This window comes from Malurus melanocephalus, unplaced genomic scaffold, assembly GCF_030028575.1.
Source record: "Malurus melanocephalus ecotype Western Australia unplaced genomic scaffold, MMel_1.1 scaffold_523, whole genome shotgun sequence".
Lineage (NCBI taxonomy): Eukaryota > Metazoa > Chordata > Aves > Passeriformes > Maluridae > Malurus > Malurus melanocephalus.
In genome coordinates this window covers 287782-304897 of record NW_026623755.1, presented here as the reverse complement: position 1 = coordinate 304897, position 17116 = coordinate 287782, and the positions used below count along the sequence as shown (strand labels likewise).

The following is a 17116-nucleotide window of genomic DNA, read 5'->3' as shown; positions in this document are numbered from 1 at the left end:
TATTGTCCCCACCCTCTCATACTTAGTGGGTTTGAAAAATAAAGCTGTTTTTTAAATGCATGGAAATGTGGCTCCCAAAGTGTCAAATGCAACAGTCCTAGTGCATTTTTACTCTTCTTAGTGACTTCTTATCCCAGGGATATTAAAAATTATCAGAAGAGTGAATTTTTTTCTCATTACCTTGTATGTGAAACTATGGAAGTATTTTGTTTACAAGTGCTCTTTCATAAAACCAGTAACAGTATATATAAACAAAGGCAAAAATGTTCATACACATTTCTTCAACATGTCATTCCCACATCMGTATTCATACTTGGAGCAAAGACGTAGATGTTCCCATTTTAACCTGCAAATTAATTACTTAAACTTGACCTTTTATTCTTGATCAGTGTTATTCCTGGTAATAGAAAGTACAGAGTATTAGACGCTTTCAGTACTGTTAACAAATACTCCTTTCAAAAGTTAAAAATAATTGATTTGTGGTGGGATGAATGGTACTTTACTACAAGTAAAATTTAGATCAAAATAGAGCTGTACATGGAATATGTTGTTTAAAAGACAAAGATTACAAGTTTCGGTSTGCATTTTTTCTGTTCTCAGTTATGAATGAATTAGGTGTCTCAGAAGTAGGATCTTCTAAGCATTTTTTGAAAAAGAAAATGAAGTATTTTTAATGTCTGTGAAATTAGCTTTTTATAAAGACATGACTGAATTTTTACGATCAGCAGCTTACACTTATGTAGTAGCTTAACAGTTTAGGCACTTGAGTGTCCTTTCATCCCGTATAAGGTCAGGTGAGAGAGATCAGAKGTATTTTTTTAAAAAGGAAAGGAAGACTTTCCCCACATAACAATGTGGGAAATAATGTCTTCTTAGAGTTTGAAAAAAAAAAAAGGTAGACTGAAGTTACCATGATTAGTGTTAGAATGGTAATTTCTATTGATAAAAGGTAGTTGTAAGATGAAATCTTTCACAGCCAAATATTCCAGGAGGTTTATCAAGTGTATGTGTTCCAGCACATCAGTAGAGATGCAGCATGACTTGGTGGAACAAATTATATCTTGGGTAGAAATGAGAGAATTCTGCCGTATCTCTTAAATTTTTCAAACATTTACATGGTGTACACATATTGAGCAGAAAAGAGTGTGATGATAGGAAATAGCTTTTTGGATCTCAAGTCATCATATGAAAATGCAGATTACAGAAGGTTTAACTGTGCCCCTTCTGAGTGACTCTGGAGTCCTGCAAATGGGACCTATTACTGTGTTTCAACCTCTCTTCTGAAAATGAGGTCCACTATGTGGCAATATCAGGCAGAATTATTTGAAAAATATGTGTTATTTGTGTTAGTGCAGGAATTGCACATCAAGTTAAACAATAGTAAACAGAAGGCTTTCCTATTTTAAAAGTCGCAAAACAAAGTTAAGGAGGCAGCCAAGCAGTGACTGTAAAGTGTTTTACCTTGTATCCACCTGTTAGTTGTTCAACTGGTAATCATGTTTCTCAGTTTAACGCAAGATATATTATCATTGCCACTTATGCTTGTTTTCTGATCACTTCACATAATCAGTTACTTCTCCATAGTTTCATCATGAGACATCCATGAAGTTGCAGTAAGTTTTATCAGGTATGACTCTTTTCTCCACCTTTTCCTTCCGGGCTCGGTAATGGACAGTGTTCAGCCTATGGTATGGAGTTTAGTGGTTCAATACACTCTCAGTTACAGTCCTGAAAGCAGAATTCTGAGGTTCCTTCCATCTGTGTTTTGAGCGTAGTGCATATGCACTACAGATGTCATTCTTTAATGCACTTCAGCAAACTTACTCTTGACTTTGTTTTTTACCAGAGTCTAAACTTTTACTTTTACCAGAGTCTAAACCTGAGGAGGTTAGTTCTGAAATGCTGTCTGTTTTCAGTCACTACAGGGGCATGCAGAATGAGGGTGGTTTTTGTACACAAACAGCTGGTTATGCTTTTGCCATCCCATTTCTATCTTACTTTGTTTATTCTGTGTGCATGATTGACAGCTGTATGATTTAATCATACCGCTTCATAGAAATAAAATGTCAGTCCATAAATGTAATGATTAAGTAGATGTATCTTTGTAGTTCTTACTAGCAATTTCAGTCCCCTAAATGAGAGGGGCAGTGTTTTTCACAGATGGGTTTGTGGATGGTTGGTTATCTTTGCAACTTTGTGCGGGGGTCATGTTATTTCATTATTTCATGATGTCATGTTTTAGTTTTGTGTGTTTATTGCACAATATCAGTGCAATAAGTGGAAATACTTCTACTATTACAGAAGAGCTATATATTTTTTCATCTRCAGTTGCATTACAGAAGTTTAAGATACATAAAATATAAACATACTTCATTATAAGGTGCAAATATAACACCAAATTATTAATTGTMACAGAACACAAAAAAATAGTCAGATATTCCCAAGTTTCATAGAATTTAACTAAAACACAGCATGGCCATTTCTGTAGGAATTTTCTTCTGCATGTGTTGGCTGTTTCTGTACGCTTTGGTTTCTCCTTATGCTGCTTAGGATGTTAATCTTGGGTTAGCAGGTTCATCTGTATCTATAAAAAAATCTACCTATTGTCAACTCTCAGTTTCTAAACTCTGAAATTGTTCTCTTCTCCATTTGACTGCAGTAGGTACTATTGGCATTGTTTTGGGGTGTATTTTGACCAAAAACAAAAGCCCATGTTCTTAAGTTCTGGCATTTTGCTTTTAAAATATAAGTTGTATGTATCTTAGATACCTATTTTTGGCATATATTTGCAATAAGTAGGAATTGAGTTGTGTGTTGTTCCATAATTAATCCAGCATTTTCTGGGTTTATTGGTGTCTTTGATAAAAGTGCAATATATCATGTAGTTTGTAGACACATATAGTTTGCACTAAAACTTGTTTCTCTGGTAAGCAGCTTGTGGATGTAGGTGTTCTCGAATGCAGTCCGAATTCGATCCCATTTTTAAACAAGATCAGYGTGTTTTGTGCCGTGAATTTTCATCCTCTAAAAAATGACAGAGTTGCATTGAAGTTTATTACCACATTAGAGTTTGAGTAAAAAAAATAGGAAAAATTACTGCAAAAATAGCATTGTTGCTAGGCAGGTTGGTTCCCTGCTCTGTATCTGACGGCCTAAGTGACAACCATTTTGCAGCTTGTGACTCCTGGTAAAGCTAGAGCCAGTCATGGTAAGCAAAAAAAAAAAAAAAGTGTCACTTTTAATTTGTATATGAATGACAATTTGACTTCCAGTTTCACTGATCACTTTTCAGGATAGAAAGACATTTTAAATATTTTAAGTTTAATGTATTTAAAACTAGACCTTGAAACTTTGCACTAACAGAAAACATTGAACTTCCATGTCTTGGTTTATTTGGTGTACTATCAGTTCATTAAGGAAGTGAGATTGAAAAGCTTCCACAGAAACATAGTGTTCTCTCGAACTCCTACTGCATGTAATTTTGTTCAGTAAGTATTCATTATCTCAGTAAGGCCTTTCTTGCTAAGTAAAATGGTGCATCTTAGATTACATTTTGAAAGTATTAGCATTGCTTGGTTTAATTTTGATGGTAAATATCATGTGAGCATATTGGTATCATTGCATATTGCACTTCATGTTGTATAGCTAGTCTAAAGTAAATTGCCACAACAAGTCGAAAAAGGTATGGGAATCTAAACTGCTAATAATTTCAAAATTGCTGCATAAAGAATTTAGTGTCCAATTCTTCAGTTTAGAAGCTTTAATAAAAGTTGGTGTAGCTAGTGCTACATTGACTTTTTAAGTCTTTATCCCAGGGTATTGTTTGACGTGATTTTGAATACCAAGTTTTAGATTACTGTATTAGAGAATTTTGCATACTTCTCATGGTTTCTGTAAGTACTTTTTCTTGAGACTTCATATTGCTGCTGCTTGTGCTTTTAACAGCTTTCTAACCCACCATTTGCTATTTTATAAGTTAGATTTTACAGCTGGTTCCATTTAAGCATTTAAATGAAGTCCAGATGGACAAAGGTATACAGACCTCATTGGAATGAGCRGATCACATGCACTTCCTCACCCGTGGGCATTATTTTGGAAGGATTAGAAGGCCTGAGCTCTTCTATCTTAACATTCTGATGTTATATGATAGCTTCAGTATCTAGAGGAAATAAAACAAAACTGGGATGTCTAGTGACTAAAGCAATACTAGGAAGAAACTATTCCTACATGTTTATGCTAGAATATTGTGATAATTTATCAGTATCTTTCTAGTTTTGTATTTTTAATTTTTTGCACTCTTTTTCTGTTCTAATGGCTGCCCTTCGGGATAGGCTGACCTCTGCTCTCCGTATGACATCCTGCAGTCGGATATTCGTCACATTCGAAAGACTGTTGACACTCTGCTCGCCCTCGGGGAGAAACCCCCACAATCAACTTCTGCTTTTCGCTCCTGGGATCTATTAGGCTTTTGTCTTGTCCATATACTTTTTATAGGCTTGGTGTATATAACTTACCACTGGAATTTGCTAACAGCATAACCTGTTCGCATGTGCACACAAAATTTCTGCTTTGTCTCTGACAAATTACAGGTACTTAATTTCTTTCCTTTGCCTTAGAAGCTTCTCCCTTTCCCTTGCTTCCCTTCCTTGTGATATCTTTATTAATCTCTTGAAATATGAGAGAGGAGTAGCATCTTGAAGGCAACTCCCATTTCTTCTATCCCCTCCAGCTCTAGTTTAAGAACTTATGTACCTCTTTATTTATAGTTTATCTTCCRTGTTGCCTGGACTACACACTAAACGTGTTAAAGCAGTGAAGCTCCTCTTATTCGACTTTTGGGTGTAAGCTACACGTGTATCACAAGCTGAGATATCACAGAACTGAGCCTCTTACTTTTTGTGAAAATCCAAGAACGCTGCTGATATTGAAACAGCTTCGGTTGGCACTTAGAGCAGATGATGGTATTTTCTGAGTGGGTGCCAATTATCTCTGCACATATTGTGTTAAGAGCACTTAGAGAACTTTCTTTCAAATTACTGTTATTTTTTAATTTTTATATATTAACAATAGTACTGTAATACTGTAACTTGAAAGACTGTTGTTCATCTCTACTGTTCTGATTAAATTCCATACTGGAGTAGGTATGTTTTCCTTTGGTAGAACAATCTTCTGTCACACAAAACAATGTTGAACTCCTTTTGAACACTTGCTACATGATACCCCAAAAGTGATTGTAAACTAGCAGTGGGTGTGAGCAAGCCATGGAATCCAAGGGACTTTAGAATATTTCAAGATGAAGACCATGCAGTACAGTGAAATAGTTTGGGAATAAGCTGTTAGATTCCTGTACCTGCCATTCTTTTGTGTGGTGTCAAGAAAGTCACATCATTATCTTCTCTGTTTCATTGCTGTGAAAATGCAGATGCTGTTCATTTGTTTGTGTAAGCAATGGAGCAAAGACACTGTAACTAGGAGAACAGATCCTCTGGGAAGGCTCTAGCTTTTCCATCCTAGGAGGTTTTAGAGAGCAGCTTAGACGTACATTAGCTGGGAGCTCTTTTGGTATGTTTGAACTCTGCCTATGGTTAGACTGATGGTTAGTTGGACTGATGACCTCCATTTACCTTCCACTTCTGTGTTCTGTTCATCTTCAAAAAAGCAATTTGTTTTTGTCCTTATTGACATGAAATATACAAATGAAAATTGATTGAAAAGTACAAACCCTTGAGGATTTTAAACCTATTGTTGACAGTGCAGTATTGGCCTAGATGCTGTTGCCTAAATTTGTGACTCAGTCTCAGGCTAGCTAACCAAATGACCTCAGTTTTGTGTATTGGAAATTCATGTATTCATTTTCCCCTGTCTGGTATATAATAAAATTAGCTACAGACTTAGGATATAACTAGGGTAAGAATTTGTATGTTACTGTTTATTCTGGCCATACAGTTACAATTTAACTGCACCATAAATATCCCCACTCCACAGACACTTGTTTTGATTTTATTACAAAACTTTTAATTCAGCTCAATTCCTGGTTTCTGTGGCTTAAATATATCGTTACAGATAGATACATGTATATAGACAGATATTGATAAAAAGTAGTAAATTTATTATTAGATACATACTTTAGGATGAAAAAAAACAATTTCAGATGATGAATAAATGAAAATTTTTTAAGGGTTTGGTGTCCAGCAGCTTCCAGTGCATACATACAACAAATTTATTATAAAGAGTGTCACCTGTGACCAGCAAGAGTTCAGTGAGTGCTTCAAAGCTCTTTATTCAGGTATGTAGCTATAGACTTGTGCCCTCATCCTGCACAGGCCTGTCTTTTTAACYGTGTGCCTAGTTCAGCAATTCCAACACCTGACACTTGCTTACTCAGAGCTTGACATTTAAGCTTCCACTTTCAGCAGATCTTTGTTTTGATTTTGGTTGTCTTGTTCTAATTATTTTGCTTTTCTGATGAAACTAAGTGACATTCAGCTTGAATCAGTTTAGAATCTGTTTCTCTATAATCTTATGTAGGCATGTGAGACAAAAGTGATGAATTATTTAGGGCTGGGATTTTACTGTTGCTTCCATAAGTGGTTAACTGGGAGGTCTCCTGTCAATGCTTGGTGTTGTGCCCTCTTTATATAGAACTGAACTACATCTACAAGTACATCTTTTGGAATTAGAAAAGAGTGTGGAGAAGAGTTTTGCTACCATCCTATAGTACATATCTGTCTCACTGTCTAATACCATGTTTGATTGTCCACTGTGTCAAATATTTTGGAGCGAGTTAAGAGGACTAATTCAGTGTGGTTTGCATTTTCATTGTGCAGAAATGGAAGTTCATGTCTTCAGTGATTTTGAACATTTTATCAGAATAGGCACTGGGCTAGAAACTGAACTACTGTTGTGCCAGTGTAGACTAAGTGAACATCCCTCACTCACAGTGACACTTGAATCTCAAACTTGTCTGAAGTCCTAACTTAACATATGCTACCATGCAAGCAGAGTTGTCACTTAGTTACTTAGGGATCATTTTCTGTGTATTCTCAGCTATGATAGTATCTGCTATTTAAAGTGTAACATTATGAGTAGTTTCTGGTAGTTAGAGATGGTGAAGCCATCTTGAAACAAATTGAAAAAAACCAAACATAATTGGTTCCTGACAAGCACAGCTGTGCTACCATACATGAAGCTTATCTAGTTTGGTATTTTTTTGGGGTTGTTATTGTTTACAATTCCAAATACATATAAATCTTACAGGGAAAGAAATRGTGAAATTATCCTTACATTTTCTTAGTGAGAATATAATAAACTTTCTCAAAATATATTTGAAATGTAATGCAAATATGAAAAATACCTGTCCTTCCATCTCTGAGGTCAGTGATTCTTCCACTAAATGGGGAACTGGAAACTAAAACATCATTAATCTACGCTGATGGGTTCTTTGCTATATTCAAAGTCCTGTTTCTGTGCTGCTGTTCTGTGGCTTTAGTACTTGTGAAACGAACAGGTGAACTCTTTGGAGGTTCCTCACCTCTGAGGAGATGCCAATATGAGACATCCAGTTAGATATAATTGGTACTTACTGCTCACAGCCGGTCACATAATTAAGTTGATCACCTTGAGCTGGAAAAAAAAATGCATTGTAGATCACCTCTGTATTCATTGATAACATTAATTATATTTGCTCCTCTGTTTCTTTTCCCATTCAATCTTTTTTTCATTTCAGTGATCATCAGAGATTTTCAAATCATGGTTTCTTAATAAATTGGTTTCCAATCTGTACTGTGCCCATCATATTAATTACTCATATGCTGGGGAGGTCATCTCGTCCATAATGCAATAAAATGATAAATACATCTTGTAGTGGATATATTTTCAGGTAAAATATGTTTAGGATTACAAGTGGCATTTTGATGTGAGGATTTGGCTTTCTTTTTTCCTTGATCCAGAAAAAAGAATTATTTTCATGTGCAGCATAATGCATTGTCATAGTCCTTGAAATGCCTCTTGTCTATTAACAAGTTTTTACAGCTGAAAGCTGTCTATATATCTCATTGTGCTCCTAAGTAAGTGTTCTGAAAGTTGAACTTTATGTGAATGGGGACTGAATTAGATCTGAGCAAATATTCAATACCATTTCCTACTCAACATATATTAATAAATTTCCAAAGTATTGCCATGTCATTGTTTTTCACAAACATTTTACTCCTGTTACAAAAAAAAAAAAAAAAACCAAAACACCAGAAAACCAATCATATATGCAAGTTGGGAAAAAAATGTTGCAGCTGGTTCTGTAAACCTTGGCCATTTCCTTCATTTCTAGAACATAAACTGTGTTATGCAGAAAGAGCAGTAGAAAAGTACTGCAAGGTTATGATCTATTCTGCTTTGATGATACAAAACACTCATCACTTTCTCAGAATTGAACATATAAATTTATGGTATAATTGGTATTTCCCTTGTAAGTATATGTTTTCTCACCATTTCATGTGTGTCGTTTCTTTATTAAGATTTTTGTTCCTTGCTGTTTCAGGTCACTGTTTTCTAAACATATTAGAATAACAGTGAGGAATTTTGTAAAATGCATGGTCTACTTTTAAAATTGTATGGTTCAAGGTCATAATTCATTGAAGAACCCAAAGCCGACCATCCACAATTACAGTTTTATAAATATTTCCAATTTATTGAATGTTCAGAAGCTGCACATATCTAGATGTCTAACTGGCTATGATTCCAAATACATAATTTCACAGCTGCAGTATAGCCTAAATTACTCTGCTTTTTTATATCTGTTTTCATTTGTATTTGAAATGATAGTCCAGGGCATCTGGGTATATACAGATTTCAACAGTAATAGTGGAAAGGGAAAAAATATACAAAAGGACATAATTTTAAATTGCCTTATATGTGTGAAAAGTATTTGCTATAACTTACTTTTCTGAGTCTTTAGAAAGAAAACTGACCTAACAAAATTGGACATAAACTGACCTAACAAAATTGGACATAAGTTTGCTTAAGTGTAATGACCTGAAGATTCTTTTAATGACTTCCCTCTTCAAAATAGTTGGCTTCAAACATGAAATGAGAGGCATTATATGGACTTAGATTTTAATTTGTGCTTTGAAAAATTGAACATTACAGTATTCATTGTTTTATTAATATTTTTATCCTGTAGATCTGAAATCTCATCTTCTACAAATAGAAGGTAGAAAGAGAAAGGCTCTTTCCAAATTGTAGCATTCCATTTCTGTGTAATTTTACTAACATACAGTTGGGCCCTGCTGTTATAGTGATGTGGTCATTTTACCACTGAACAATCTAATATTATGGCAGGAATGTCTTTTTTATAAATTGTATCTGAATTGCCAAGCTGCTTGCCCTGCCATAAACTGATTCGAAAGTTGTGTCTTGACTGTGAAATTATCTGGTGTCAGAGAAAATAGATGTGAAGTGTGTCACATATTTTTGAGGGATTAGTGTCATTGTATATTCCTGGTTTTCTTCTATCCTAAATCCGACATTTTGTTCCAGGATTAGAAACTTGATCTGGCAAGCACATGCACACGTACACATTCATGGGTACGCCTGTTGTACTGTCTCTTTGTGCTGCTTTGTGATTTGGCCTCCTGCTGCTGCCTCCTTTTTGTGCACTTCATAGCATTCTTTTCTTCAGGACGTGTTTGTTCTTCCACTTCGTGATGAGTTTGAAAGCATTCTTATCCATTCTACCTGTCTGTAGAAGGTGGTTTTCTTGTAACAAGTAATTAAGCTAATTTGTATTCCTAGAGAGAAAAAAAAAAGACAGTAAAAATATATTAGCTCTTTGTTTTTGTCATACATAGAGAATAGAGAGACTGGTGCTGCTGTGAGTGGACTGGCAATCCTTCCCTCCACAGTTGTTTTAGGCCGATCTGTAGAATTACTAGCTGATTCTTCTGTCTGTTGTTTTGGGGTTTGTTCATTGATGGTTTCAACAGGGGTGTTCTTAGAGAGAGAAGTCACACTTTTATACAGAAGTGTTATGGTTTTGAATCTGTTGTAAAAGGGACAGAAATTTTATCAAATATGGGGAGAAGTGGGCGAGGTTGAGTCTCCTCAGAGTCAGGGGCAAATTCTCCTTTGAAACCTTCATGGCCTGCAGCTTGACAGCTCTGCTGTTGGTTGTTTTCTAGGAGCAGTTGTGGCTGGTTAGGGAACGAGGCAGAGCATGGAAAAGCAGGGACAGCAGCTGAACCTAAGTACAAAGACACCTGGGATGGAACTGCTGTTACGGAAAGCTCTTGAATGTGCTTTGGATTCCATCCTTGGCAGGATTTGACTTTTCTTAGTCTGAGAAGTAAATATGTGACTTTAAAACTCTGATATGAAAAGTATGTGAGACAGGGTTGATGAAAGCCATTTACAAAGCTTTTAAGAGTATTTAGAGCTTAGATATCAAAATTTATTTGTGACACATTAGGGGAAATTTTTAGGAGATGGCATCAGTCTCATGGTCAAGTTTGGAAAGTTCATTGTAGTCACATGTTTAGCTGCAGAATTATAAAATATTAGCCAAGTTCTACCTGCTTCATAAGAGAAGGCTGTCAAGTGTTTATGTTTTGAGCACTAACATAGAATGATAAATAAAAAAGTTACACGCTGGGAAGCTTTTCACTTCTACGACACGATTGTGTGATCCTCCTAGACCTCCTAGAACAGCTTTCCTGATTGGAGTATGTATCTTGTAAATACAGCAGGTTGAGAGACACTGCTGTATGCAGACTAAATTACTGTGCTGTATTGAAACAAATTACAGAATGCTTGCCTTTAAAAACAGGAAAAAAAGTCATTGGACGGGGTTTTTATATGAAATGGAGCATGCATTCCTTTATGTTTTTACTGAAAATATGCTTATTAACAACTGCAAAAATCATAACAAGAGAGCATGATAGTTCAGTGAATGCTACAAGGTGCCGCAAAAATGGTGAGTTTGGAATTTAGATTTTTGTAAGCAAACATCATAAACTGTGGTTTAAACAAATCTGACTTCAATAACAAAATAGAATATTTTCAAACATAGTTATCTAGCAAGGTAGGTTTTCTTAGGGTTGGGTTTTTGGATTCAGTGCCTACCCTTCAGCCATGTAATACCAATCCCTTAGTTTTCAGATACTGGATTCAGCAAGCATTCTTATTAAATGCCTTTTGTCTAGCATGAAGAATAATGAAATTTTGGCATCCTAAGGACTACCAAATCTGTGAAACAAGAGCCTACTGTGCAAGGACAGTGGAAACAACTAGAAGAGTATGGAAAGAATAACATTTCACTTCAGGTGTCTTGATTTGGATTCTCAAATAATAGTAATATAATTTTTTTTAAATCAAAATCTGAGTATTGTGGATTTTTAGATGAACTGGTTCCCAGCATAGTAGAATGGCAAAATGTCTAATAGAAATCACACATTTGGAGTGGAAGAGTATTGGGTTTTTCTTTCCCCCTTTTATTTGCTATCACTATATCTACCTTCTTATGGAGCTATTCCGGGGCTAATTTGGTATCAGTTTAGGAGTTTGCATCTTAAAATGTATGTTTCTTTGGGAAAGACACTTTTTTCCCCACAAGAATAAAAGTTGGAGGGAAACCATATCTGACAGCTTGCAGCTCAGTATTTCAGTCAGAAGAATAAACAAGAAAGAAACGCAAAACTCAGTATCTTAAATTATTAATTTATGGTAGATAGTTTTGGTACAGAAATGTGGTTGATGACCTGGAATGGCTGCAAGATGGGGGTAGTTCCTTGGCCTGAYTGGACAAATAGTTGCAGCTGAGGGGCAGGGTGGCAGGCAGGAACAGGAGGCAGTTGCCACAATTGTTTGGTCAAAGTGAATTAGAATCCACAAACTCAGTGGAAGTGGTAACCCAGCATTAGCAAGAATATTACAGCATTTTCCATATGGGGAAATGTGTGTTGTCCATCTCCTGCAGACCCACTCAGCCAAGCTCCTTGAAAATTACCTGTTTTAAGTTGTTTCTTGGGTCTTAAAAATTTTTTCAAACGTAAAATAATAAATAATAAAACAACTTCTGTAATAAATATAAAATGTAAACAAAATACAGGTAAATTACAGTTACCATACCAGATGCCAAGATTGTGAATGAAGTTTGGCTCTTACGTTCAGGTTCAGTAGTTAATAGGTGCATTTTGCAGTTTTTCCTCTCATTCAGGCTGGAGCAGGGTGTGAGGAACTGGACAAGAAATTTATGCAAGCTAAATGTTGGTTATGTATAAATGAAATACTCATTTTCAAAAGAAAGTCATAGACATCAGAAGCAGTGGAACAGCTGTTTAATATTGGTACTTTTCTGATAGAGCTGTGGCCCACTGGAGGAGGTGTCCTGAGCAAAGACTGGACAAGTGGAATAAGATAAAAACAGTTAAACATAGGTGCAAAATGTAATAAAGACTGTTTGAATTGTTCTTGTGTGCACCAGTTCTATTATATGGAGTTCTAAGGGTCCCTTCAAAGAAGGGACTAGAGCTGAAAAGAATGTGTCATGAGAAGAGAGGTTGAAGAGATCAGTGAGGTTTAAATTGAAGAAATAATCAGTATGAGGAAGTGTGGAAAASAACCAGGAATTGTATAAAGCTAAAGGGACCTGTAGTTAACATTACAGGAGCAAGAAGAATATTTAGTTGAAGACAGGCAAACAATTAAAACAGAATCTGAAATGCATCAGTAGTATAAAAAGCCTAAAGTTTGTTGAATAACTAAGATATTCAATAGTGAGAATATCAAAACCACCCTCTCCAAAAAAATTGGCATCCCAGGTCTGCTGATGGTCACATATGGATGCATAGGGAAGGAAGAGGTTAGATCATACAGAGGGTGCTTTTTCAAGGTTAAAGCAATCTGACATACAACTTAAGGACTTCATGAGCCAGATACTGTTTCCATGTGTTTGTGTTTAATAGCATTGTTTGGATTCTTATCTGTATATTTTTGTCATCCCACGTACACTTTTGGCTTCCCTCTTGTGGCAATGAGTCTCACAGTTGTAATTAGGGTTCATGTGATGTAGTCTTGCTTTTCCATTTATTTATTATGAACCTGCTGCCCAATTTCATAATTTTATTGATTGCTTAACAAGAATACCCAGTTACATGAAGAAAAGCTTCCCTTTAAAGAGAGAGCCAGTCATGACACAGGGCTGCCTCTCTAAGGTTTTCTCTGGTTATTCATGGGTCGGCGCCTTGCTCCCTGTAGGAGATACAGCATTTACTGCCTGACTATTTTCTGTTATATCAGCCTCTGTGGACAGATAGGGAGTCCCATCCTGGCCCTGACTGCTCTGACCTTATGGTGAATACAGCTGATTCCTGGGTATTTCAAATAAGGTGCAAATTCTCAGAATGAAACACTTTGCCCCTTGGATGCACAGCATTGCACACACTTCCCTGCAAGTGCTAGTGCGTGGGTTTCAAGGTGCAGATCCTGGGACCTGTCTAGACCTCAGTGGGAGAATGGGGGTTTTTCAGTTTGTTCGTTTTTTTTGAAAGTCAGCTTTCCATCCCCCATCTCACACATATGTCATAATTAAGCAAATGCCTTGCTACCCTGCTTTGTAGGTGAAAGTTTGGTCTGTGCTTGCTAGCCCTCACTCTTAGCTAAGATGTTTATGTGCTGGAATGACCACAAACAACTTGATTTCTGGGGCCCAGAATATTAACAGATCTCCTGCTAACTCTTAGGTGTAATGGAAGCAAAATCAGAGACTTGCTGTCAAAATCACAGGAAGATCTTTTTAATTAAAAAKAGGAAGTGATTCCTGCTTGCTGGGCTTTGTGTTCCAAATGTGATCGTGTGAAGTGAGATTCTGCAGGGAGTAATGAATATTCTAATTTTTACTCCTTTGTTTGTCTTTTTCTAGGAGAAGCTCTGCCTACCACATCACATCCTAGAAGAAAAGGGCTTGGTAAAAGTGAGCATAACAGTTCAAGCGTTGCTAGATGTAACCACAGTGAAACAAGCTTTATTCACATGAAACTACTCTCTCTGCTCTTACCAGCTGCACTGTGCCATGAAAGAATCAAAAAACTGCCCATCTTTTCAAACGGCATTGAAAACAACTCCAGTACTCCAAGAGTATTCTTACGATTTTAGACCCCTGTTTCAGACTGTATGTATGTGTAAAACGACAACGCAGAAGCTGAACAGAAACATTTTCTAGAGGAAGTTGGCGCTTCACTGCTTTTATAGCTCACTTTATACAGTACTTGCTAAAACAACCACTTCTCTGCCACTTAAAAACGTGTGGAGTACACAGCTGTCTTGCAGCAAGATATCTTTGTATTATTGAACTAAGAATCACTGTAATCACCTGGGGGGAGGGAGAAGGGAGAGCAAATCAGACTGCTACCATGTTAGGTTTTTCTGCAGTTGCTTCAGGCTATTGCCTTTTAAAAATATCCAGACATAAAATATTTATATAAATATTATTTATTAGTGAGTTGTTATTCATCCTTTGGATGCAAAATGTAAATTAGGAAACTGTATTTTATTACTGCTTTTTTGTGGTTAAACACTTTATTTTAATATAAATACTTAGTTATTTTTTATTCTACTTGGTGTGCAGTAGCTCTAGATCTCCATAAATTGTATTTTCTAATATGTAAGATAAAAAGCAAACAAAATAGGTGCTTTTATTAAAAGAACAGCTAGCTGGAATGGCATTCTTTTTTTCTCAAATCTGTGGAACATTRGTAAAAAATTGTCTGCATTCCATTGAGTTTCCTACATTCCAGTAACACTTCTCCCCTCACTAGACTAAATTGGCTCAAAGTGAGAGCACACSCATTTTATTTGTATATAGATGTTTAAAAACAAAAGAACTTGAAAAATAAATGTGAACAAATATTTTTGATTGCTTATTTTACTATGCACAAGACATTTAACTTTTGCCACAACAAAACGAATACGTGCATTAGGATCATGTGTCTTGAAATGTAATTTTGCACTGTAACTTGATTTCTTTTAAAGATTACAGCACTACAGAAAAAATATTAGCAAATAGCACAAGAATGTTAGCAAGATCTACCAGGTAACCAGTGGATTCCTTCAAGATTCCTTCAGTGATTCCTTCAAGAGAAGATAAAATTATTAAAACTGCCAGAGGCAGTCTTACAGGCCTTACCTTCCAGATCCAACCTGCCTGGGTACAGTGCTTCTCTTTCAAAGTTTCAACAGAATTAAACACGATGTTCTGTAGTGCACATTTGCAGCATCAGACCTCTACTTCCACATGAGCAATAGAAAATAAAATTCTTTTCCTTATCACCACTTTTTCAATTTTTCAAAGATATTTTTAAAAGCATATTAAGACATCCATTTTAGATCAAACAGTTCCCAAGCAGTGATTTTTGTGATACCTGGAGCATTCCATTTTCCTTCACACAAGAGGCCAGTGATGGGATTTGGGCAGGCAGGACAGGGCAGCTGGATGTGGTGAAACGGGAAGCTGGCGGGGGGCACACAAGCGGGGAGTTTGAATATAGAATGGCAAGAAAAAGAGGCAAGTGAGTGGGTGGACTAAATATTTAAGCAAGGGTATGTGGAGAGAACTGTTTTCTGAAGATTTCTGGGGCAGAATGATGCATATTTGTCCCTACCACCTCTCAAGGCAGTTACACACATGTTCACAGGCCCTGCATTAAACCTATCAGTATTCCAGCAGCACATTTTTCATGGTTCATACGGTATTTGAGTGCAGACCACATACTTAAGTGCCACCATTTGCTGGCGGGCTGGGAGGTAGTGACAGCAACATGTGAGGAGGAGGCAAATGGACTCGCAGACAGTGAGACAGTATGCATGGAATATCCAGTTAGTGCAACCAAAGCAAAAACATTCATTTTATAGAGGGAACATTGACTTAAATTGTAATTTGATGGGCAGCTAGCATATTGTTTCCTATAAAATGTACTGTGCACTTTAAATGAAAATGTATTTTAATATTTTAAAGAGCTGCAAGAATATCTGTTTTGTCAAAAAGGATGAGCAATGCAAAGAAAATAAGTTTTCAACTCAGAGTATATCAAGTTTTAAAAGCATTCAAGGATCAAGTATAAAAATAGGAATATTGATTTCTGCATCTTGAGGGATAAAATGCAGGTTTCCTGAGTATTTTTTTACAATGTATATATGGCAACATGAAGCTTTGTAATTATTATTTTGACAAATCATGGGTTTTTTGTTATTAAAATTTTGKTTTTTTCCTGATAGTGTCTTTCAGTATTTGCTTGAAGTTGGCTGTAAATAAATAGCTCTAAGTATTTTGTAATACAGCTTTTTTTATGCAGTCTTAACATGTTTGGCTAAAAAGAAAATCTTCATGATCCTTTGTACAATATTTATACGTGCAATAAAACATGCATGGCAAATCTGTAATACCTTATGCAGTGAACATAATGTATATAGAAAATCTTTACTGTAGTTACAATTAAACTATATTATTTGCAGAAACCCTTTAATGCCTATCCCCGTGACTGATGATTTCTTGTAAAAGAGAAGGCGGTTGGAGAGCTTAACACTGGAAATGACAGGTTTGGGGACAGAAGATGATGTGGTGCAAATAAAGGAATTTTGCATCTAAACCAGGAATAAGATCCAGCTGGTAACTGTTGGGTTACTGCAGTGTTCTTCCCCCAGCTTTGCTCCTCCAGTTGCGAAGGCCTCCTGCCAGTCATTTAGTGGCTGTGAATTATCTGCCCTCTGCTGCCAGGGCTGGGCTGGATTCAGGAAGAAGGGAGGAGATGTGTCCTTCACTTTGCTCCTGCTCACATTTATGCACAAAAGTTGTTCCTTGTACTGCTTACACTTCTCTGTACAGGGCAGCTTTTTCTCCTCATGAAATGCATAGATTGTCCTGCAGGCTTCTGCTTTAGCAAAAAAAACCTGATGATTCCTTGGTAGCACCGAATCCAAGCAACAGTGCAGTAAAGGCTTCAGCCCTGGGGATAACCCAGTGTGCCAGGGCTGTGCTCAGCTCCTTTGCCCTGCCGGTGGCTGCAGAAGCCAGTAGAAACAAGGTCACAGCATCCAGCTTTCTCTTTCCCATGCAGGTTTCTGAGGTCATCCA

The 17116-nt window shown here is 36.4% G+C and overlaps 1 protein-coding gene across 6 annotated transcripts in view; it reads left to right on the top strand.

Moving 5' to 3' along the window:
* LRCH1 (leucine rich repeats and calponin homology domain containing 1) overlaps positions 1-16257 on the top strand; it is a 121918-nt gene extending 105661 nt beyond the window's left edge. For 3 of the 6 annotated variants that reach the window (XR_008966343.1, XR_008966341.1, XR_008966342.1), the window contains 2 exons: positions 4332-4589; positions 13910-13972. Coding sequence is in view for 3 of the 6 variants with exons in the window: in XM_057381706.1 (XP_057237689.1) it covers positions 13910-14023 (114 nt within the window). In the remaining 3 variants the exon portion in view is untranslated. Of the gene's footprint in view, positions 1-4331; positions 4590-13909 lie in introns of all 6 variants that reach the window. The other 3 variants (XM_057381706.1, XM_057381705.1, XM_057381707.1) reach the window with 1 other exon arrangement.
* Positions 16258-17116: the final 859 nt, after the last annotated feature.